The sequence below is a fragment of the Macaca mulatta genome, chromosome 17 (genome assembly GCF_049350105.2).
Source record: "Macaca mulatta isolate MMU2019108-1 chromosome 17, T2T-MMU8v2.0, whole genome shotgun sequence".
Lineage (NCBI taxonomy): Eukaryota > Metazoa > Chordata > Mammalia > Primates > Cercopithecidae > Macaca > Macaca mulatta.
Window position 1 is genome coordinate 93440984 of NC_133422.1, and position 25401 is coordinate 93466384.

Genomic DNA, 25401 nt, shown 5'->3' on the forward strand with positions numbered 1-25401 from the left:
TCACTGAGAAGGCATTTTGTTTTTTGAAAGTGTATAATCCGAGAACTGCTTTTATTATTACAGGGCAGAGGTTGCTAACTTCTTTGATAGAATCCAGAGCTGTCTACTGGGTGTAACACTGCAGTCAGCATTTCTTATCTTAATATACCTGTGTCAACAGGATTGCTATCTTAGCTCAAGTGCAGAAGCGGTGTTTACATCGAGACTTCAGACTGAACTCAAGTATCAACTCTCACAAGATTCTGTTTACTTCAGTGCAATCGTGTTTACGTTGGTTCCCTGCTAGTAAACCTCAGAGGCATATTTGAGTAGCCCAATGTTTCTAGTATCACTCTGGGGTCCCTTGTGTTGAACTATGATCAGAGCCAAACCCAGCTTAGAATCTGGACTTCGCATAGGACTGTTCGTTAACACCCAACACATTGCAATCGCTGAATCAATGCGGGCTCTTCTTGCTATTCTAGGCCCAGCAGTGGTTTTGCTTTCTTTTGGCTAAAGAATTTGATGAAATAAATGTATATTATATATTTATATGATTATTGACTTGGGGGTTGGTGGGGGACAGGGAACACAGAAGAAAAAATAGATTCCCTTCTTCCCCACAACTCAGTGAAATCTCCCATCCATGTGAATATTTCCTACTGTTTATATAAAGCATGCTCCATATTTTGAACCATTTCGGGATGGAAACTCTAACTTTGATGTTTTATTACCTAGAAATTAATAACTCCCTCAGCAACTGGAAGGCTGCCGAGAGTACACCTCTAGGAGCTAGACTTCGGAAGTTGGAAGGAATGAGGCATTTTGCTGAGATCAAAGACAGAAGGCCTCACTTTCAGGCAGAGAGGTAACTGTTTTCTATCATGACCAAGAGTGAAACTGAAGGAATACTGTAAGCTTCACACACTGCTTTGAGGACGTGTTTCTGAAATTTCAAGGTGTGGTGGTCAGAATCGTGGTCCCCTAGAGATGTCCATATCGTAATCTCTGGGATTCAGGGATATGGTCCCTTCCATGGCAAAAGGGTCTTGCAGACGTGATTAAGTTGGGGTCTTGAGATGAATAGTTTACCTTAGATTATCCAGGCAGACCCAATATAATCACAATTGCCCTAAAAAGAGTCAGAAAAGGTCAAAAGCAGGGGAGTGACTGCAAGTGTTGGGGGAGGGGTCCCCAAGCCAGGGAATGTGGCACCCTGGAGAAGTTGGAAAAGGCAAGGAGGGTTCCCCCCAAGAGACTTTTGATTTTAGCCCAGTAAAATTCATTTTGGACTTCTGACTTCCAGAACTACAAGAAGACACCTGTGTGAAGCCACTAAGCTTGTGGTTTTTTGTTACAGCAGTAATTAGAAACTAATACACAGAAGTTTGCCCCAAACTCTGTAAATACAGGTCTTTAATCACTATTTACATATAACTAAGACTCAAATTTCCTGCCACATTTTGTTTGTTGGTGAAATGCTCTCTTTATTAATTTTTTCCTAAACTATATTTTTCTACTTGGAGCTTAGAAGTGCATACCTAGCACCTGGCTTTTAAGCTGGATTTGGCAGAATCTAAACTCTGGTGCTTGCTCTGAAAATGGTTTCCTAAGCCAGGAGTAAAGGAGTAAAGTTCACAAAGTCAGTCCCACAAAAGCCCCAGGAAGCCAATGGTCCCTGCAAGAACACCGTTTGGCCTTGCTAATGGCAAAAGTGGTTTTTCAGTTAAGGAGAGAACTTTCTCAATATTGCCACCGCATCTAGCCAGTGGAAAGACATGGGCTTTTGGGAATCAGGATATTGAACCACAGTGTAGAGACATTCCTCCTAGCCATGTGGCCTTGATCAAGGTACTTACCCTCTGGGCTTCCATTTCTTCATCCACAATGTAGTTTGTATGTATGTCCCCACCAAAATCTCATATTGAAATGTAATCCTCAATGCTGGAGGTGGGGCCTGGTGGGAGGTGATTGGATCACAGGGGCTTTAGCACCATCCCTCTTGGTACTGTCCTTGCCACAGTGAGTTCTTGAGAGATCCAGTCATTTTATTTTATTTTTATTTTTGAGACGGAGTCTCACTGTGTTACCCAGGCTGGACAGGAGTGGGGCAATCTCAGCTCACTACAACCTCTGCCTCCCGGGTTCAAGAAATTTTCCTGCATCAACCTCCTGAGTAGTTGGGACTACAGGCATGTGCCACCACGCCTGGCTAATTTTTGTATTTTTAGTAGAGGTGGGGTTTCACCATGTTGGCCAGCCTGGTCTTGAACTCCTGGTCTCAAATGATCTACCCACCGTGACCTCCCAAAGTGCTGGGATTATAGGCATGAGCCACCACACCCGACCTTAGATCTGGTCATTTTAAAGTATGTAGCATCAACATAGCTGCCCTTTCCAAGATGGCCGAACAGGAACAGCTCCGGTCTGCAGGTACCAGTGTGATCAACAGAGAAGACAGCTGGTTTCTGCATTTCCAACTGAGGTACATGGTTCATCTCATTGGGACTGGTTGGACAGTAGGTACAGCCCACAGAAGGCAAGCTGAAGCAGGGCGGACCATTGCCTCACCCGGGAAGCACAAGGGGTCAGGGGATTTCCCTTTCCTAGCCAAGGGAAGACTGCACCGGGAAAATTGGGACACTCCTGTCTTAACACTGCACTTTTCCAAAGGTCTTAGCAAACAGCACACCAGGAAATTATATCCCGTGCCTGGCTCAGCGGATCCCATGCCCACGGAGCCTCGCTCACTGCTAGCGCAGCAGTCCGAGATCAAACTGCGAGGCGGCAGCCTGGCTGGGAGAGAGGCATCCACCATTACTGAGGCTTGAGTAGGTAAACAAAGTGGCTGGGAAGTTCGAACTGGGTGGAGCCCACTGCAGTTCAACAAGGCCTGCCTGCCTCTGTAGACTCCACCTCTGGGGGCAGGGCGTAGCTGAACAAAAGGCAGCAGAAAAGGCAAGGAGGGTTTTTCGCAGAAAAACTTTCGCAGACTTAAACGTCCCTGTTTGACAGCTCTGAAGAGAGCAGTGGTTCTCCCAGCACGGTGTTTGAGCTCTGAGAACGGATAGACTGCCTCCTCAAGTGGGTCCCTGACCCCTGTGTAGCCTAACTGGGAGACACCTCCCAGTAGGGTCCGACTGACACCTCATACAGTCAGGTGCCCCTCTGAGACAAAGCTTCCAGAGGAAGAATCAGGCAGCAATATTTGCTGTTCTGCAATATTTGCTGTTCTGTAGCCTCCACTGGTGATACCCAGGTAAATAGGGTCTGGAGTGGACCTCCAGCAAACTCCGACAGACCTGCAGCTGAGGGACCTGACTGTTAGAAGGAAAACTAACAAACAGAAAGGAATAGCATCAACATCAACGAAAAGGTCATCTACACCAAAACCACATCTGTAGGTCACCAACATCAAAGACCAAAGGTAGATAAAACCACAAAGATGGGGAGAAACTTGAGCAGAAAAGCTGAAAATTTTAAAAACCAGAGCTCCTCTTCTCCTCCAAAGGATCACAGCTCCTCGCCAACAATGGTACAAAGCTGGACAGAGAATGACTTGGACGAGTTGAAAGAAGTAGGTTTCAGAAGGTCAGCAATAACAAACTTCTCTGAGCTAAAGGAGGATGTTTGAACCCATTGCAAGGAAGCTAAAAACCTTGAAAAAAGGGTAGATGAATGGTTAACTAGAATAAACAGTTTAGAGAAGATGTTAAATGACCTGATGGAGCTGAAAACCATGGCAAGGCAACTACGTGATGCATGCACAAGCTTCAGTAGCTGATTTGATCAAATGGAAGAAAGGGTATCAGGGATTGAAGATTAAATTAATGAAATGAAGTGAAAAGAGAAGTTTAGAGAAAAAAGAGTAAAAGAAATGAACAAAGCCTCCAAGAAATGTAAGACTATGTAAAAAGACCAAATCTACATTTGATTGGTGTACCTGAAAGTGACAGGGAGAATGGAACCAAGCTGGAAAACGCTCTTCAGGATATTATCCAGGAGAACTTCCTCAATCTAGCAAGGTGGGCCAATATTCAAATTCAGGAAATACAGAGAACACCACAAAGATACCTCTCGAGAAGAGCAACCCCAAGACACAAAATTTTCAGGTTCACCAAGGTTGAAATGAAGGAAAAAATGTGAAGGGCAGCCAGAGAGAAAGGTCAGGTTACCCACAAAGGGAAGCCCATCAGACTAACAGCGGATCTCTCAGCAGAAACTCTCCAAGCCAGAAGAGAATGGGGGCCAATATTCAACATCTTAAAGAAAGATTTTTCAATCCAGAATTTCATATCCAGCCAAACTAAGCTTCATAAGTGAAGGAGAAATAAAATCCTTTACAGACAAGCAAATGCTGAGAGATTTTTGTCACCACCAGGCTTCCCTTACAAGAGCTCCTGAAGGAAGCACTAAACATGGTACCAGCCACAGCAAAAACATGCCAAATTGTAAAGACCATCCATGCTAGGAAGCAACTGCATCAACTAACGGGCAAAAGAACCAGCTAACATTATAATGACAGGATCAAATTCACACATAACAATATTAACCTTAAATGTAAATGGGCTAATTGTCCCAATTAAAAAACACAGACTGGCAAATTGGATAAAGAGTCAAGACCCATCAGTATGCTGTATTCAGGAGACACATTTCATATGCAGAGACATTCATAGGCTCAAAATAAAGGGATGGAGGAAGATCTACCAAGCAAACAGAAAGAAAAAAAAAGGCAGGGGTTGCAATCCTAGTCTCTGATAAAACAGACTTTAAACCAACAAAGATCAAAAGGGACAAGGTCATTATGAAATGGTAAAGGGATCAATTCAACAAGAAGAGATAACTATCCTAAATGTTTATGCACCCAATACAGGAGCACCCAGATTCATAAAGCAAGTCCTTAGAGACATACAAAGAGACTTTCCCACATAAAAATAATGGGAGACTTTAACATCCCACTGTCAACATTAGATCAACGAGACAGAAGGTTAATAAGGATATCCAGGACTTGAACTCAGCTCTGCACCAAGCAGACCTAATAGATATCTACAGAACTCTCCACCCCAAATCAACAGAAAATACATTCTTCTCAGCACCACATCACACTTATTCCAAAATTGACCACATAGTTGGAAGTAAAGCCTCCTCAGTAAATGTAAAAGAACAGAAATCACAACAAACTGTCTCTCAGATGACAGTGCAATCAAATTAGAACTCAGGATTAAGCAACTCACTCGAAATCACACAACTACATGGAAACTTAACAACCTACACCTGAATGACTACTGGGTAATTAACAAAATGAAGGCAGAAATAGAGATGTTCTTTGAAACCAATGAGAACAAAGACACAACATACCAGAATCTCTGGGACACACTTAAAGCAGTGTGTACAGGGAAATTTATAGCACTAAATGCCTACAAGAGAAAGCAGGAAATATCTAAAATTGACACCCTAACATCACAATGAAAAGAACTAGAGAAGCAAGAGCAAACAAATTCAAAAGCTAGAAGGCAAGAAATAACTAAGATCAGAGCAGAACTCAAGGAGGTAGCGACACAAAAACCCTTCAAAAAATCAGTGAATCCAAGAGCGGTTTTTTAAAAAGATAAACAAAATAGATAGCCTGCTAGCAAGACTAATAAGGAAGAAAAGAGAGAAGAATAAAATAGATGCAATAAAAAATGATAAAGGGGATATCACCACCAATCCCACAGAAATACAAACTACCGTCAGAGAATACTATAAACACCTCTATGCAAACAAACTAGAAAATCTAGAAGAAATGGATACATTCCTGGACGCATACACCCTCCCAAAACTAAACCAGGAAGACATTGAATCCCCGAATAGAACAATAACAGGCCCTGAAATTGAGGCAATAATTAATAGCTTACCAACAAAAAAAAAGTCCAGGATCAGATGGATTCACAGCCGAATTCTACTAGAGGTACAAAGAGGAGCTGGTACCATTCCTTCTTAAACCATCCCAATAATAGAAAAAGAGGGAATCCTCCCTAACTCATTTTATGAGGCCCGCATCATCCTGATACCAAAGTCTGGCAGAGACACAACAAAAAAAAGAGAATTTTAGACCAATATCCCTGATGAATATCGACGCAAAAATCCTCAATAAAATACTGGCAAACCGAATCCAGCAGCACATCAAAAAACTTATCCACCATGATCAAGTTGGCTTCATCCCTGGGATGCAAGGCAGGTTCAACATATGCAAATCAATAAACATAACCTATCATCTAAACAGAACCAAAGACAAAAACCACATGATTATCGCAATAGATGCAGAAAAGGCTTTCAACAAAATTCAACAACCCTTCATGCTAAAAACTCTCAATAAACTAGGTATTTGATGGGACGTATCTCAAAATAATAAGAGCTATTTATGACAAACCCACAGCCAATATCATACTGAACGGGCAAAAACTGGAAGCATTCCCTTTGAAAACTGGCACAAGACAGGGATGCCCTCTCTCACCACTCCTATTCAACACAATGTTGGAAGTTCTGGCCAGGGCAATCAGGCAGGAGAAAGAAAGAAAGGGTATTCAATTAGGAAAAGAGGAAGTCAAATTGTCCCTGTTTGCAGATGACATGATTGTATATTTAGAAAACCCCATCGTCTCAGCCCAAAATCTCCTTAAGCTGATAAGCAACTTCAGCAAAGTCTCAGGATACAAAATCAATGTGCAAAAATCACAAGCATTCCTATACACCAATAACAGATAAACAGAGAGCCAAATCATGAGTGAACTCCCATTCACAATTGCTTCAAAGAGAATAAAATACCTAGGAATCCAACTTACAAGGGATGTGAAGGACCTCTTCAAGGAGAACTACAAACCACTACTCAATGAAATAAAGGAGGACACAAACAAATGGAAGAACATTCCATGCTCATGGATAGGAACAATCAATATCGTGAAAATGGCCATACTGCCCAAGGTAATTTATAGATTCAATGCCGTCCCCATCATGCTACCAATGACTTTTCTTCACAGAATTGGAAAAAACTACTTTAAAGTTCATATGGAACCAAAAAAGAGCCTGCATTGCCAAGACAATCCTAAGCAAAAAGAACAAAGATGAAGGCATCATGCTACCTGATTCAAACTATACTACAAGGCTAGAGTAACAAAAACAGCATGGTACTGGTACCAAAACAGAGATATAGACCAATGGAACAGAACAGAGCCCTCGGAAATAACACCACACATCTACAACCATCTGATCTTTGACAAACCTGACAAAAACAAGAAATGGGGAAAGGATTCCCTATTTAATAAGTGGTGGTGGGAAAACTGGCTAGCCATATGTAGAAAGCTGAAACTGGATTCCTTCCTTACACCTTATACAAAAATTAATTCAAGATGGATTAAAGACTTAAATGTTAGACCTAAAACCATAAAAACCCTAGAAGAAAACCTAGGCAATACCATTCAGGACATAGGACAAAGACGTCATGACTAAAACACCAAAAGCAATGACAACAAAAGCCAAAATAGACAAATGGGATCTAATTAAACTAAACAGCTTCTGCACAGCAAAAGAAACTATCATCAGAGTGAACAGGCAACCTACAGAATGGGAGAACATTTTTGCAATCTACCCATCTGACAAAGGGCTAATATCCAGAATCTACAAAGAATTTAAACAAATTCACAAGAAAAAAAAAACAAACAACCCCATCAAAAAGTGGGCAAAGGATATGAACAGACACTTCTGAAAAGAAGACATTTATGCAGCCAACAGACACATGAAAAAAATGCTCATCATCACTGGTCATCAGAGAAATGCAAATCAAAACCACAATGAGATACCATCTCACGCCTGTTAGAATGGTGATCATTAAAAAGTCAGGAAACAACAGGTGCTGGAGAGGATGTGGGGAAATAGGAATGCTTTTACACTATTGGTTGGAATATAAATTAGTTCAACCATTGTGGAAGACAGTGTGGTGATTCCTCAAGGATCTAAAACTAGAAATACCATTTGACCCAGCCATCCTATTACTGGGTATATACCCAAAGGATTATAAATCATGCTACTATAAAGAAACGTGCACATGTATGTTTATTGCGGCACTATTCACAATAGCAAAGACTTGGAACCAACCCAAATGTCCATCAATGATAGACTGGATTAAGAAAATGTGGCACATATACACCATGGAATACTTACTATGCAGCCATAAAAAAGAATGAGTTCATGTCCTTTGTAGGGACATAGGTGAAGCTGGAAACCATCATTCTGAGCAAAGTGTCACAAGGACAGAAAACCAAACACCGCATGTTCTCACTCATAGGTGGGAATTGAACAATGAGAACACTTGAACACAGGGTGGGGAATATCACACACTGGGGCCTATTGTGAGGTGGGAGATTTGGGGAGGGATAGCATTAGGAGAAATACCTAATGTAAATGACAGGTTAATGGGTGCAGCAAATCAACATGCCACATGTATACATATGTAACAAACCTGCACGTTGTGCACATGTACCCTAGAACTTAAAAGTATAATTTAAAAAATGAAAATAAAATATGTAGCATCTTCCCCCTTGCTCTCTCTTGCGCCTCGTTTTGCCGTGTGACATGCCTGCTCCTTCTTCACCTTCTGCCATGATTTGAGGCTTCCAGAGACCTCACCAGAAGCAGATGCTGCCACACTTCTTGTACAGCCTGCAGCACTGTGAGCCAGTTATATCTCTTTTCTTTATAAAAAAGAGTGTATAACTCTTTTTGCTATAAGGTGTTTCCTTATAGCAATACAAGAATGGCCCAACACAGAAAAGTGGTAGCAAGGAATGGGGCATTGCTATAAAGAGATCAGAAAATGTAGAAAAGCTTTGGAATGGGCATAGGTCAGAAGAGTGTGGAGGGCTCAGAAGAAGACAGGAAGATGAGGGAAAGTTTGGAACAACTTTTTTTTTTTTTTTTTTTTTTTTTTTGAGACAGAGTCTCGCTCTGCCGCCCAGGCTGGAGTGCAGTGGCCCGATCTCAGCTCACTGCAAGCTCCGCCTCCCGGGTTCACGCCATTCTCCTGCCTCAGCCTCTCGAGTAGCTGGGACTACAGACGCCCGCCACCGCGCCCGGCTAGTTTTTTGTATTTTTTTTTTTAGTAGAGACGGGGTTTCACCGTGTTAGCCAGGATGGTCTCGATCTCCTGACCTCGTGATCCGCCCGTCTCGGCCTCCCAAAGTGCTGGGATTACAGGCTTGAGCCACCGCGCCCGGCCAAGTTTGGAACTTCTTAGAAACTGTCTAAATGGTTGTGATCAAAATGCAAACAGTGATATGGACCATGAAGGTCAGGCTGAAGAGGTCTCAAGTGGAAATGAGGAACTTATTGGGAACTAGAGCAAAGGTCACTTTTGTCATGTCTTAGCAAAGAACTTGACTGCATTGTGTCCATGCCCTAGGAATTTGTGGAATTTTAAACGTAAGAGCGATGACCTAGGATATCTGGTAGAAGAAATTTCTAAGCAGCAAAGCATTCAAGATGTGACCTGGATGCATCTAACAACCTATGCTCATAAGTGGGAGCAAATAAAATGACTTAAAGCTGGAACTTATGTTTAAAGGGGAAGCAGAGTGTAAAAATTGGGAAAATTTATAGCCTGGCTATGTGGCAGAGAAAGAAAATGCTTTTTCAGCAGAGGAATTCAGGCTGTGGAGCAACCACTTGCCAGAGATATTTGCATAGACTAAGAAGGAGTCAAGTGCTAACACTCAAGACAATGGGGGAAAGGCCTCTAAGGCATTTCAGAGACCTTGCTGGCAACCCCTCCCATCACAGGGCCTGGAGGCCTAGAAGGGAAGAATGGTTTCATGGGCCAGTCCAGGGCCCCACAGCCCTATGCAGCCTCAGGACACTGCTCCTTGCATCCCAGCCACTTAGTCTCCAGCCTTGGCTCAAAGGGCCCAAGATACAGCCCAGGCTGCAGCTTCAGACGATGCAAGCCATAACCTTTGGTGGCTTCCATATGGTGTACAGACTGCAAAACTGAAGGAGGCTTGGGAGTCTCTGCATAGATTTCAGAGGATATATGGAAAAGCCTGGATGTCCAGGCAGAAGCCTGCTGCAGGGGTGGAGCACTCACAGAGAAACTCTGCTAGGGCAGTATGGAGGGGAAAGGTGGGATTGGAGCCCCCACACAGAGTCCCCATTGAGACATTGCCTAGTGGAGCTGTGAGAAGAAGGCCATCATCCTCCAGACCCCAGAATGGTAGATCCACCAACATCTTGCACCCTCAGCACAGAAAAGCCACAGGCACTCAACAACATGTAAGAGCAGCCTCTGGAGCAGAACACTGCAAAGCCACAAGGGCAAAGCTGCCCAAGGCCCTGGCACCCCACTTCTTGGATCAGTGTGCCTTTGACGTGGGACACAGAGGTTACAGGAAACTATTGTGGAACTTTAAGATTTAGTGACTGCCGCCGGGTGCGGTGGCTCAAGCCTGTAATCCCAGCACTTTGGGAGGCCGAGACGGGCGGATCACAAGGTCAGGAGATCGAGACCATCCTGGCTAACACGGTGAAACCCCGTCTCTACTAAAAAATACAAAAAAAAAAACTAGCCGGGTGAGGCGGCGGGCGCCTGTAGTCCCAGCTACTCGGGAGGCTGAGGCAGGAGAATGGCCTGAACCCGGGAGGCGGAGCTTGCAGTGAGCTGAGATCCGGCCACTGCACTCCAGCCTGGGCAACAGAGCAAGACTCCGTCTCAAAAAAAAAAAAAAAAAAAAAAAAAAGATTTAGTGACTGCCCTGCTGGATTCTGAACCTGGGTGGGGCCTTTAGCCCCTTGCTTGTGGACGATTTCTCCCTTTTGGAATGGGAATGTTTACCCAACACCTATACTCTCATTGTATCTTAGAAGTAAGTAACTTGTTTTTGATTGTGCAGGTTCATAGGTGGAAAGGACTTGCCTTGCCTCAGATGAGACTTTGGACTTGGACTTCTGAGTTATCACTGGAATGAATCAAGACTTTGGGAGATGGCCAGGCATGGTGGCTCACGCCTGTAATCCTAGCACTTCGGGAGGCTGAGGCGGGCAGATTACAAGGTCAGGAGATCGAGACCATCCCAGCTCACACAGTGAAACCCCATCTCTACTAAAAATACAAAAAAAATTAGCTGGGCATGGTGGCAGGCACCTGTAGTCCCAGCTACTCAGGAGGCTGAGGCAGGAGAATGGCGTGAACCTGGGAGGCAGAGCTTGCAGTGAGCAGAGATTGCGCCACTGCACTCCAGCCTAGGTGACAGAATGAGACTCCGTCTCAAAAAAAAAAAAGAAAAAAGACCTTGGGGGATTATTGGGAAGGCATGATTTTATTTTGAGATGTGAGAGGGACATGAGATTTGGGGAGGCCATGGGGAATTATATAGTTTGAATGCATGTCCCTGCCCAAATCTTATATTGAAATATAATGCTCAATGTTGGAGGTGGGGCCTGGGGGAGGAGATTGGATCATGGGGACAGTTTCTCATGAATGGTTTAGCACCCTCTCCCTTGGTAGTATCTTCACAATTGTGAATTCTCATGAGATCTGGTTGTTTAAAAGTATGTAGCACCTCCCTGCTCACTCCTTGCTCCTACTCCAGCCATGTGACATGCCTGCTCCTCCTTTGCCTTCCAACATGATTGTAAGTTTCCTGAGGCCCCCCCAGAAGTGAACAGATGCCAGCACCATGCTTCCTGTACAGCCTGCAGAGCCATAAGTGAATTAAACCTTCTTTCTTTATAAATTACCCAGTTTCAGGTATTTATTTATACTACTGCAAGAACAAACTGACACAATCTACCACTTTCTCTGAAAGTTAGTTAATAAGATTGAATCTACAATGAATAAAATGAGGTTTTTTTATTCACTGCATCGCAGGAAGACAACTTGGCAGATTCTTTTTTGTTTTGTTTTGTTTTGTTTTGAGACGGAGTCTTGCTCTGTCACCCAGGCTGGAGTGCAGTGATGCAATCTCGGCTCACTGCAAGCTCTGCCTTCTGGGTTCACACCATTCTCCTGCTTCAGCCTCCTGAGTAGTTGGGACTACAGGCGCCCGCCACCACGGCTAATTTTTTTGTATTTTTAGTAGAGACGGGGTTTCACCGTGTTAGCCAGGATGGTCTCGATCTCCTGACCTAGTGATCCACCTGCCTTGGCCTCCCAAAGTGCTGGGATTACAGGTGTGAGCCACTGTGCCCAGCCAACTTGGCAGATTCTTAATTGAGTGTGGATGGATATTTAGAATGGACTGACTTAAAACACAGACAAGAATTTACCATGGGGGACCCCTGGCAGGGGTGAGGAGGTGGCCATCGAAGAAGAAAGAGTCCCCTCCAGGATCGCTTACATTGACCCAAAGTAGAAGGGCCTGATGATGTCACACTGGAAATCAGACCAGGGGGATGAGGATGGTGTGGACCAGAGCAAAGTGGTCTTCTCAAATACAAGCCATCACGACAAGCATCATGTTGTCTTTCAAACTGCTTTTTAGGTGGATGTTGCTATGGTGTGCACCAGGCAGGAGCTAGGGAGAGTGAAGGGCCTGTTGCTCGGAAGCCATGCTAGTGAGCTGATGCAGAAACATGCCTGGGGCGGGGAGGTGCGTGCTAGGCATGGCCCCTGTCCAGGGTCACCTGCTTTGCTCTGCACTCCACCTGGCCTGTCCAGCTTAGCTTAGCTTCCCTGCGTGGAGAACCTTGCTCCCAAACCTTGCGTGCTCTCTCCTTCCTGCAGGTGAAGCCCTGCTCCTTGGCCTGGCATTCGAGGCCCCCTAGGGTCTGACTGCAGCTCCATCCTCCTCCACCCCAGCTGTCCGTCCACATGACTAGTTTTCTGTCTCCATTTGAACCCTTTCAGAACTCCACGTGCCATGTGGTCTCTCTCTGCCTCCTCGGCTTCCCAAATCCTCTCTCCTTTCTCAGGGTTCTTTAGACCCTTTACTGCTGCCCTGGCAGAGTGAGGGGTTCTACTTCAAAAAACATCACAGAGCCTCTTTTAGCATAGGATGTCTGTCACTTCTTGTTAAGAAAATAAAGCATGTGCCACTTCACAAAGCAGCGGTGGGACCTACACCAGGCTCCACTGTGACTGCCCTGAGGACAGGGGTGGGGTGCTGGGAAAGAGGAAGGGTGTGGATGCCTGGTGTCACACACTTGGTTTGATGTTTTTTTCCAAAATGGATTAACTTTGATTGAGCAATGAAAAGTGTTTTTCTTTCCTTAAATGGGCTCTTGTACCATCAGAGTCAGGTTAGCTTTAGAAGAAATTCAGCGCCTGTAGCCCAAAGCCCTTGTTTCTGGAGTGGCTCTTGTTGAGGCTGTTTCTTGCCCAGCTTGATGATTTTTTTCTTCTTGGATTTGAATGTTTTGCCGCCTTTCCCACCCTCGGGGACTCTGCTTGTCCACCCGGCATTCTGGTGTGGATTAGAAAAGTGTGGGCTTCTAGGCCGGATGCAGCCCAGGGAGGCCTGGCTTGACAAGTGAGCGAGGGCCACTCATTCCAGTCAGAAAAGGTGTCCCTGATGGCTGCACTGCTGGTGACTGGAGCATGGGCTGCATTCCATACCAGGAGTCCTCCTGCTGGGACTGCCATGAAGGCATAGCTGGCACCCAGGCTGCATCTGTCCTCAACTGCTCTTCATAGAAATAGCCTCCTTTTAGGGGACAGGCATGGTGGCTCACACCTGTAATCCCAGCATTTTAGGAGGCCAAGGTGGGGGGATCACTTGAGTCCAGGAGCTTGAGATCAGCCTGGCCAACATGGTGAAATCCCATCTCTACTAAATATACAAAAATTAGCTACACTCCTGTAATCCCAGCACTTTGGGAGGCCGAGGCAGGTGGATCACTTGAGGCCAGAAGCTTCAGACCAGCCTGGCCAACATGGTGAAATCCCATCTCTACTAAATATACAAAACGTAGCCAAATGCCTGTAATCCCAGCTACTCAAGAGGTTGAGGCCCGAGAATTGCTTGAACCCAGGAGCTGGAGGTTGCAGTGAGCTGAGATCATATCACTGCACTCCAGCCTGGGTGACAAAGGGAGACTCCGTCCCCACCAAAAAAAGGCCTCCTTTTCCACGGCTACCTTCTTCCCCACTAGGAAGGTGCTGCAGTTCCTCTAATCCATAAACAAACAGGGACATAAACATAGAACGTGCTGATGTGTGGTATTCGAATGCCACTTTCATCAAACTCCTGCTTCTCTCTCCTGCACCACTGCTCAAAGCAAACGAGGTATTAGATTCCAAGAATGAAGAAATCTCAGTAACCCCCAACAGCAGGAAATTAACTTAGAAACTGTGTGGGGAAACTCGTGCCGGAGACTGTGGGTTTATCAAGTGACCGGGTGTGATGCCATGTGGACAGCAGCCTAGCCCTGTGGACCTTGCACGCAGGCCACCAGGCCAAGGCTTGACTGCAGCTGACCTGAGTCTCAGCAGACGCCTGGTGGTCCTTCCAGAACACAAGAGAATGGGAAGGCTGTGAGGGGCTCCACCTCCCTCAGGACCTCCGAGGGTTCTGGTGAGGTTGGGGGGATCTTTCTGCCCAGCACCCTCACAAGAAAGACATGGAACACGAAACCACTCAGCTGCAGCCTGGCCCCAGCTCCTTGGCAGTGGGCCACCTGTCATCAGCCCCTGCTGTCACAGGGCCACTCTTCCCGCCTACGTGGGTCATGAGCTGCCCTGCCTGCACCTCTTGCATGCATAGTCAAGCCCTGCACCGTCTGGCGTGTGCTGGACAGCCTGCCTTCACCTTTCTTTAACACAGTTCCTCCCTCAGCTTGGGTGTCCATGGCTCCAGCATGGGGACAGCTCCTGGTCAGTGTAGGAGTTTGCCAGGGCTGCCTTACAAAGTGCCTCAAACTGCGTGGCTTACAACATGGAAATGTGGTCTTTCACAGTTCTGGAGGCTGCAAGTCTGAGATGGAGGTCAGCAGGGTGGGTCCTTCGGAGGACGCAAGGGAGAATCTGTCCCATGCCTATCTCCTGGTGTTTTGAGGCCCACCTTTGGTGTTCCCAGTCTTGAAAGAACATCACCTCCACCTCTGCCACCATACTCACGTGGCGTTTGCCCTGTGTGTGAATCTGTGTCCAAATCTCCTCTTTTTACTCATTTTTAATATTGTTGCTATTTTTGAGATAAGGTCTCACTCTGTTGCCCAGGCTGCAGTGCAGTGGCACGATCATAGCTCACTGCAGCCTTGAACTCCTGCGCTCAACGGATCCTCCCGCCTCAGCCTCTTGGGCAGCTGGGACCACAGGCGTGTGCAACCATGTCGGCTAAGTTTTGAAATTTTTGTAGAGACAAGGTCTGCTATGTCACCCAGGCTGGTCTCAAACTTCTTGTCTCAAGTGATCCTCCCACCTGGGCCTCCCAAAGTACTGAGATTACAGGCACGAGCCACCATGTCCAGTCCAGATTTCCTCTTTTTTTGAGGACACTGCTCATATTGAATTAGGGGCCACCCTTCCCCAGTATGACTTCATCTTAGTGAATTACATCTGCAATGACTCTATTCCCAAGAAAGGTCACACTCCAAGGTATTGGGCTTCAATATATGCATTTTGGAGGATAAACAATTCAACCACAACAGTCACAACTTACTGCTTTAGCTTCAGATATCCTCCTGTCTTTTAAAAAGCCTTCCACACATGACTATGTAAAATCATAGGCTGCAGAGGCCTGAAATGACTGACCTCTCACGGTTTTGTCAATTACCTACAACTTTCAGCATCTTGTTCCTGTAACTACAGGCATGAATCTTTGAACGCAATTCCTGTCCTCCTTCAGGAAGAAGTGATTTCTCTGGGGCCCAGGATCCAGCCACCTTGGACATGCTGACAGACAGTTGATTTCCAACCTGCTCTCAGCTTCAGGGAAAGGTGAGCCAGGCCACAGAGTGCTCCAGGGTTCAACATGTCACAAAGCTGTTTGGCAAAACAGGAAAGATCTCAGGACAGTCCTAAGTCCTGCCTCAGGTAGGGGCTGGGTAGTCAGGTGAGATGATTTTCTCGGATGTTAGTACAGCAACCCTTGCTCTCCAAATTAGCTTCCTGATCTACACCTGGATATTTTTAGTCTAGAAGAACACCTTTCCTTCAGAACTAAGAGTCAGGCTCACTTTAAATGCAAGACTGCTGAGGGTAAATAAACAAATATATGCTCAGGTTAAAGAGAAGAGAAACCTGCCGGGCGCGGTGACTCACGCCTGTAATCCCAGCACTTTGGGAGGCCGAGGTAGGCAGATCACGAGGTCAGGAAATCGAGACCACGGTGAAACCCTGTCTCTATTAAAATTACAAAAATTAGCTGAACACGATGGCGGGCGCCTGTAGTCCCAGCTACTCCAGAGTCTAAGGCAGGAGAATGGCGTGAACTTGGGAGGCGGAGCTTGCAGTGAACTGAGATTGCGCCACTGCACTGCAGCCTGGACTACAGAGCGAGACTCCATCTCAATTAAAAAAAAAAAAAGAGAGAGAGAGAGAGAGAGAGGAGAGAGACTCTTCCTCAGAGCGGACTCCAGAAGGAGAGAAGAGGAGAGAACACAAAGGGAAGCAGATACCAGCCTCTGGGACAGTGTCAGTTCCACACACTCAACAGGCAACAGAAACGGTGGCCCTGATTATATTGTACGTTGTCATAGGAGAAAATGATGCTAAAGATACAGAAGTGTCACTAAATTAAAAGGAAACAAGCCTGGGCAATGTGGCAAGACCCCACCTCTACAAAAAATACAAAAATTAGCCAGGCATAGTGGCACGTGCCTGTAGTCCCAGCTACTTGGGAGGCTCAGGCAGGAGGATTACTTAAGCCAGGGAGGTCAAGGCTGCAGTGAGCTCTGATAGTGCCACTGCACTCCAGCCTAGGTGACAGAGTGAGACTGTGTCTCGGAAAAAAAAAAAAAAAGAACCAATCTCCTGGTCTTTTGGAGGGTTGTTTTTCAAGGCAATGAGGTTGAAGACCCTAACTTATATACACAAAGACTTTTTTTTTTTTAAGTGGTAAATCATGACTAGAAAAAAATACTTTACAATCATGGTTAAGTATGAAGTTAGGTTATAAAATAGAATGCAAGTTTTCTGCCCACACGATGGATTAAATTAATGGCAAGGCCGGGGCTGTGGCTCACGCCTGTAATCCTAGTACTTTGGGAGGCCGAGGCTGGTGGATCATGATGTCAGGAAATCAAGACCAACCTGGCCAAGATAGTGAAACCCCGTCTCTACTCAAGATACAAAAATTAGCAGGGCATGGTGGCATGTGCCTGTAATCCCAGCTACTCAGGAGGCTGAGGCAGGAGAATCATTTGAACCCAGAAGGCAGAGGTTGCTGTGAGCCGAGATCACACCACTGCACTCCAGCCTGGGTGACAGAGCAAGACTCCGTCTCAAAAAAAAAAAAAAAAAGTAATGGCAAAAACTGCAATTACTTTTGCACCAACCTAATATTTGGGTTGCACATGGCTCTTTCCTATCATGAGAATATCTGTAAGAAAGTTCTAGAAGTAGAATGCTGTTAAAACATGATGTGTATTTGGGAGACTGAGGCGGGCGGATCACGAGGTCAGGAGATCAAGACCATGGTGAAACCCCATCTCTACTAAAAATACAAAAAATTGGCCGGGCATGGTGGTGGGCACCTGTAGTCCCAGCTACTCGGGAGGCTGAGGCAGGAGAATGGCGTGAACCTGGGAGGCAGAGCTTGCAGTGAGCTGAAGTCGCGCCACTGCACTCCAGCCTGGGCGAGGCCCTGTCTCAAAAAAAAAAAAAAAAAAATATATATATATATATATATATATATAAAATGTGTATTTTACATTTCACTGGATATTATCTAACAACTCTCCATAAAAATGTCAGGTGACTTATTTTTTTCAGTCTTCTAATTTTAGAATTAGCAAGCAGCTATATTTTTCAAAAACAAGAAGAGTGAAACACTGTGCACGAAGACTGCCTAGAAGCTTTATCTGTAGGTCCACAGTACCGCATCACCAGAACGGGAATGGCGTGTTTAGAACTGGAGGTAAATTGTCCGTGTCTCCTAGATCACTCTGGCACCTGTTTTCTACATACCAACTCTCCTACTAAGTGGACCGTTTACAGTTGACCAGAAACTATGACCAGAAAACCCATCTGTCTTGCTAGGGGAAGACACTGGTCACCAAACATAGCATCTGAGCTGAGGATCGTGATGGAGTTATCTTTACCCTACAAATGTTTTCTATCTAAAGTCATCTATAAGCCATGGACGTATTTCAGAGACAATACTTTGTTATCATGTCGGGGTGTCGAATAGTGTCCTGCCCATCCCCCCACAAATTCACATCCTTCTCAATCTCAGAACACGACCTTAATTTGGAAATAGGATGGTTGCAGGCGTAATTAGCGAAGATAAGATCATACTGGGACAGGGTGGTCCCTCATCTAATGCGAGTAGAGTGCTTCTAAGAGGAAAAGTGACACAGAGACAGATGGGCTGGCAGAGATGGCAGGGGCATGTCCACAAGCCAAGGAATGCCAAAGACTACCAGTCACACCAGAAGCAAGAGAAAGGCCTGGAACGGCTTCTCCCCTAGAGCCTTCAGAGGGAGTGTGGCCCTGCTGACCCCATGACTCTGGGCTCCCAGTCTCCAGGACTGTGAGAGAAGACTTTTCTGTTGTTTCAAATTCCCTAGTTTGTGGTGCTTTTGTTACGGCCACCACAGGAAACAAGTACATCATGTGAGTTTAGGTGTCTTATTTATTTTAACTTGTAACATTTATTAACTTTGGTTTTAGGGGTACATGTCCAGGTTTGTTATATAGGTAACTCGTGACTCAGGGTTTTGTACACAGATTATTTTTCCACTTAGGTACTAAGCCTAGTGCCTAATCGTTTTTTTTTTCCCAAACCTCTCTCTTCTCCTACCCTCTCCCCTCAAGTAGGCCCCACTCCGTGTTGTTCCCCTCTGTGTCTTTGTCTTCTCATTATTTAGCTGCTGCTTGTAAGTGAGAACATGCCGTGTTTGGTTTTCTGTTCCTGTTAGTTTGCTGAGGATAATGGCCTCCAGCTCTATCCATGATCTTGTTCTTTTTTATTGCTGCGTAGTATTCCATGTGTATATGTACCACGTATGTGTGCGTGTGTCTTTATGGTAGAATGAGTTATATTCTTTTGGGTATATACTCAGTAATGGCACTGCTGGGTCAAATGGTAGTTCTTGGAGGAGTCGCCACAATGCTTTCCACAATAGCTGGACTAATTTACACTCCCACCAGCAGTGTATAAGCATTCCCTTTTCTCTGCAAGGTGTTTTGATTTAATTGAAAAAAAAGGAAAAAGTTTATTTCCCCAAGAACATCTCAAATGTATAAATGTCTGCCATGCCCTAATAGAGCTTATAATAAAATCTTGTCATTAGGGGCAGATTGTAGAAGTTCTAAATGCCTAGTTTGAGAACTTTTAACGAGCCTTCTTATGTAAGTACATTTTGTGACTTTTCTAGTTGTCAATCTGATCTCTGAACCAAAATTCCCTCGGGACATGGACCTCTTGTTCCATATCCCCGCATCACACCTGGAGGACCCTAAACCCTCTCTGCAATGAGAGGCCCCTTCCCGCAGCCCAGTGAGGGGCTTTGAGAAGTCTCCAGTCTAGGAACTGGGAGGGGAACTAGACCTTCCTCCTTAAGCCTTTGTGGAAGACCCTGTCCCTCTGCCCCGAGCTGTGGCACTTCCCAGCGGCTGAGCCTGTGCTTTAACTGTGTTCTCATAGCTGCCCGCATCCTACACCCCAAAAACCAGAGGGGCCGAGAGCAGAGGTGTGGCCCGCCCTGGCTGACACAGCCTCCTTTCTATCACATCCATGAGGTGACCCCAGGGTCCAGTGTCCTCCGCAATACAGTTCCAGCTTCTGAAACCAAGGGACAAAGGTACAAAAGAGTGACTCCCTGGTTCTTTGTGTTGCAACCCCGGGATGATGAGTCAACCGTGCTCACTCAGCAGAGAGTCCTCCTCTTTCTCTCACTGTCCTCAAGGAAGAATGTGGAAAAGTTCCTCAGGCCTGACCCTTGTTTTTATTTCCTTATCGGCTCACCTGGGACACCTACCCACTTTCTCTCCTGTAAGGCGTAGAATCAAGATGCATTTGTGTCTGAGAGCTTCTGTCCCTGCCATGGGAACACAGCTGGCTGGGCAGTCTCAGCTCCAAGATTCCACACCAGGCCCCCAGTCATCAGCAGCTCCACCATGGGGAACAGAGTGGCAGTCCCATTTTCTAGGGAGGATCCCTGGTAGCTCAACTAGCCCATTGAGTAAGTCCTGTTTGTTCTTCATGGAATGGTTCAGTAACTCAAAGGGCAGTAGAAAAAAATTATTAATCAAAATATCCTGGCCTGGCACAGTGGCTCATGCCTGTAATCCCAGCACTTGGGGAGGCCGAGGCAGGTGGATCACCTGAGGTCAGGAGGTTGAGACCATCCTGGCCAACATGGCAAAACCCCGTCTCTACTGAAAATACAAAAATTAGCCAGGCGTAGTAGCATGCACCTGTATTCCCAGCTACTCTGGAGGCTGAGACAGGAGAATTGCTTGAACTCAGGAGGCAGAGGTTGCCGTGAGCCGATATCGTGCCACTGCACTCCAGCCTGGGTGACAGAGTAAGACTCGGTCTCAAAAAACAAACGAACAAACAAAAAAACCCAAGTGAAACAAAAATGGAATAATCTTACTCAGGACATTTTGTAAGGGATGTGAAGGACCATGCAAACATTTAGCATCCCATCCAAACTGGGCAAACCGAAAGTAGGCAAACCCTCCTGCTTAGACAAACACTCCTAGTTGCTGCTTTCACTGATCTCATAGCACCTCATTTTCCACAACTCTAACTCAGAGTGGAAGAGTGCTGTTTACGGGCTTATGTTCCTGCCCCCTGAGGATATAAATTTCTTCAAGGCAGGATTATTTTATCCTCTCATGGTAAGTAAATAGATAACGATTCAGGTGCATCCCGGCCAGCCCAGCTGAACCACATTCATTTATCACTCCCATTCATTTCTATTCTCTTTACTTCTTTGTTTTTGTTTTGTTGTTGTTTCAGACACAGTTTCTCTGTTGCCCGGGCTGGAGCACAGTGGAGCAATCTTAGCTCACTGCAACCTCTACCTCCTGGGCTCAAGTGATCCTCTGGCCTCAGCATCCTGAGTAGCTGGGACTAGAGGTGTGCACCACCACGCCCAGCTGTTTGTTTTTTTTTGTTTGTTTGTTTTTTTTTTTTTTTGTAGAGACAGGGTTTTGCCAGCTTGCCCAGACTGATTTCAAACTCCTGAGCTAAAATGATCTGCCTGTCTCAGCTTCTCCAAATGCTGAGATTACAGGCGTGAGCCACAGTGCCCAGCTCTCCCTATGTTAAGATAGCACCAGCAGACTAATTCTCAAGTTCTACCTGCTAATTTACCCAATGCTTCATTGTCATGGACATGTACCCACACGGACAAGCCAGGGGCCAGACTGTACTAGACCTTCCCACAGCCTAATTTTTAGGACACAGTAGCAACATTTGCACATGGGCAGGGGTCAAAAAAAAAAAACAAAGAACCCAGGGGTTCTTTAGAGCCGTGGCTCTCAAAGCATGGGCCTGGGACCAGCAGCATCACACCACGTGGGAACGTGGTGAAATGCATGAGCTCTACCCTGCCCCTGAGACTCTAGGCGAGGGGCCCAGCAAGCCCCACTGCTGGAACAAGCCCTCACTCAGATAAGCCTGATGCATGTTCAAGTTTAAAAACCGCTGACATAGGGCAATATTAGCCCGAAAGAACCCAGTGTTAGAAGTTCTCTCTTCTTGCTGCTGGCTAGGAGGAGGTGGGTTCCCCAAAGGTCATATGCCAAAGGCCTCCTTCAGTGTGAAACCACCCCGATAGCTTGCAGCAGGGACACCAGCTGCCCTGGTACTTCAACATTGTTCTTCGGTTGACTCAAGAGCTGACAGGAAGAGAGAACGTGGAGGGACGTGCCAGGTGTGAGGGACCTTCACAGCCCATCCATCGTTTTAAGCTCAGGCAGCTGACTTGGAAAAACCCATCAGAATCACAAACAAGGCCAGCCAGGAGGCTGAGACCTGGTGGGGCAGGAAGAGAATAAAGCCTCCTTCATTAAGTGAGTGAGAATCTCCAGTCAACCTGGAGGTCTTGGCAGATGGAGGCAGGTGCTTGCTGCATAGAACCTGAAGCCTTGTACCTAATTTTCAGAGTCCATTTAGCATAGTCTTGGTAAGCTTTGAATAAGGGAGTGAGGTGGGGTGGGAGGAAAGAGATCAAATAGTCTAAATCTCCAGCAAAAGTATCCCCAGCCCCGTGACCCTACGAAGGCTCCGGAGGCTCCTTTTTCTTACTGAAGCTTCTTCCCAGCATATAAGAAGTTTTTTGCTATTCAGAGACTGAATTCGACCTGACAGCCCTCGGGAAAAGAACGTCTCCCCACCCCAGGCTCTGAGAACCACACAGATACCTTCGCTAGGGTCCCCAAACTATGGCTCATGGGCTAACTCTGGCCCACTGCCTGTTTCTGTGTGGCTCACAAGCTAAGAATGGTTCTTACATTTTTAAGTGACTGTGAAGTTTAAGATTTTGTGGCACATGAAAATTACATAAAATTCAAATGTCTGAGTACATAAATGAAGTTTTATTGAAACCGCTCTGCCATTTGTTTATTGTCTACGGCTGCTCTAGAACTGCAGCGTTGAGAAGTTGCCACAGAGACCAGCTGGCCCCCAGGACCCAAAGCATTTCCTACCTGAGGCTTTCCAGGAGAGACTGTCGACCACTGCTTTAAAACAAGGAGGTGCCGTTCATGAGCCCAACAAGAAACTCAGCCAGGTTTGGCTGTACATTGCCACACCGAAAGCAACTTTTTTTTTTTTTTGAGACAGAGTTTCACTCTTGTTGCCCAGGCTGGAGTGCAATGGCACGATCTCAGCTCACTGCAACCTCTGCCTCTTGGGTTCAAGTGATTTTCCTGCTCAGCCTCCCTAGTAGCTGGGACTACAGGTGCCCGCCACCACGCCCAGCTAATTTTTGTATTTTTAGTAGAGACGGGGTTTCACCATGTTGGCCAGGATGGTCTTGATCTCTTGACCTCGTGATCCACCCGCCTCGGCCTCCCAAAGTTCTGGGATTACAGGTGGGAGCCACTGTGCCCAGCCCCAAAGCAACTTTTATTTATCCTGTTAACAGTTATGGATTCTCCTTGTTTCTGTTACTAAGTCTAACAAATGCCTTAATGGTACAATTCTGAGTCTCATCCAATCCCTCACTTTCCTATTCATTCAGAACTTCTGCTCCTGGATTCTCAAGGAATGAAAAAGCACCTACTGTGAAAATTTGTTCCAATTACAGTGGGATGAAGTCAGAGGCAGGAGGCACAGGCTTCTCTAAGGACCACGTCCTTTTTGTCTCCTGCCCCATTCACCAACTGCTTCAAGTGTCCCCTCAGTCACTGAGGGATCTGAAGCAATTCTGGCATGACCTAAGCACCAAAGATGTTCTTTTTTTTTTTTTTTTTTGAGACGGAGTCTCACTCTGTCACTGAGGCTGGAGTGCAGTGGCACCGTGTCGGCTCACTGCAACTTCCGTCTCCCAGGTTCAAGCAATTCTCCTGCCTCAGCCTCCCGAGTAGCTGGGATTACAGGCACCTGCTACCATGCCTGGCTAGTTTTTATATATTTTTAGTAGAGACAGGGTTTCATCATGTTGGCCAGGCTGGTCTCAAACTCCTCACTTCAGGTGATCCACCCACCTCGGCCTCCCAAAGTGCTGGGATTACAAGAGTGAACCACCGCACCTGGCCAAGATCTGCTCTTAAGAGAAGTTACTACTACTTTTTTCCCCCTTAACCATTAAACTATTTTTTTTTTCATTTACTAACCCTTGATATTGAAAAGTTAGGACTTCAGTAAAAATCAAATCAGTGTTTGCATATAAACTTTTTGTTGCTATTCACATGCTATGTCAATCTCAGTTGCAAACAGAAAGGACAGGTTGCAGACTAGAACGCCTCAATTCATTTGGAAGGAGGCTTCAAAAGCTAACTCTATTCCTTCACCAACAACCAGGCAGCTGCCTTTGACAACTCTCGAGATTGGATATGCTGGAATTGCTCAACAAGGGTCATCAATTCCAACTCAACAAGGATGCTACTCAGGTATTTGGTATTTGATGATCAACAGAAATACTTCAGAGCACCTCCCAGCAAAGTTACATAGAGTGACAGGTGGGACTTGTTTAAGGGCGGGACTCAGAACGGCAGCCCGGGAATCTGCCTGCAGAGCTGAGCTCTGCCCCAGTCTCCACCAGAGAGGGAAGTTGCAGATCTTTCTGGAACAGGCACAATTGGCCACAATTAGAAGTCCAAAGTGTGAACCACTCACTGCTTCTCCTTAGGAACCACCATACGGTGTGTCCGGCAGGCGTTCTGAGAGCCAGAGGACGGCTGCGCCCCGGGGCTGGCCACCGACACACATCGCCCCACCGGGACCACTGAGGCAGCCACTGACCGACATTCCTGTCTACAGGCTCAGATCCCTCTCAACCACGTGGCCACATCTTCTGCAAAGTGCCGGCCGGGGGCATCCCTGACACAACTTTGGGGAACTGAATGGGCTTCCTCGTCTTTAAGAAAGCAGCGGGCTGGGCTGCTCTCCTGCGGCTCTGGCTCTGCATCCATTCATTCTCTCTGGGTCTGCCTTAGTTCCCGGGTGGTTAATTCCGAAGCGGGGCAGGAGTTAAGTTGCTTCCTAGCTGTTTTGTTGATGCTCCAGCCCCATCAGGAGCCAGCTCCTTACCATTCTGTAAGGCACAGAAGGTGCCTTCAACTAAACCAGGGGACGGTGCAGAGGGTTAAGAGGGGGCCACAAAGAGAGGGCCCCAACTCCTCTTGAGCCAGGGCTCCCTGCGGAACTCCAGGGTCACCTCGCCACCCAGAGGCAAGACAAGTGCATAGGCAGCCACAAGGCGCCCGCCAGGTAGACGGTGTTTCTGCGGTCCCTGCCGTCACCCGCTGGGTCCCGTCCCGCTCCACGCGTACTCCCGGCCCGCAGGGTAGGAACACGAGGACCACCGTGCCCCACCGGCGGGAGAATCAAGATCGCAACCTCGGCGGAGTCGGCGCCTCTGGGCACCTCCGGCTTCCGCGCCCCGGCCGCGCAGTGACCACCCGGGAGGGGACCTCGGGCGCCCCGCAACCTCCCGGACCCCGTGGGCCTCCGGGTCGCCCCGCTTCCCACCGCCGCGTCCCCTTCGCGTGTCCCAGCCCTCGGTGCCGGTGCCGTCCCCGTCCCCGCGTCCCTCAGAGTCCTTAGCCCAGCCGGCCCCCCGCCCGCCGAGCGTACCCATGGCGGCGGCTCCCAGGGCTCCTGCGACCGGCTG

The 25401-nt window shown here is 46.6% G+C and overlaps 1 protein-coding gene across 1 annotated transcript in view; it reads right to left on the minus strand.

Annotated features, from left to right (window-relative positions):
- Positions 1-25401, minus strand: part of SLC15A1 (solute carrier family 15 member 1) — a 70361-nt gene extending 44960 nt beyond the window's left edge. The window contains 1 exon segment of the mRNA NM_001032899.1: positions 25365-25401. Coding sequence (NP_001028071.1) covers positions 25365-25368 — 4 coding nt within the window. The 5' untranslated portion in view covers positions 25369-25401.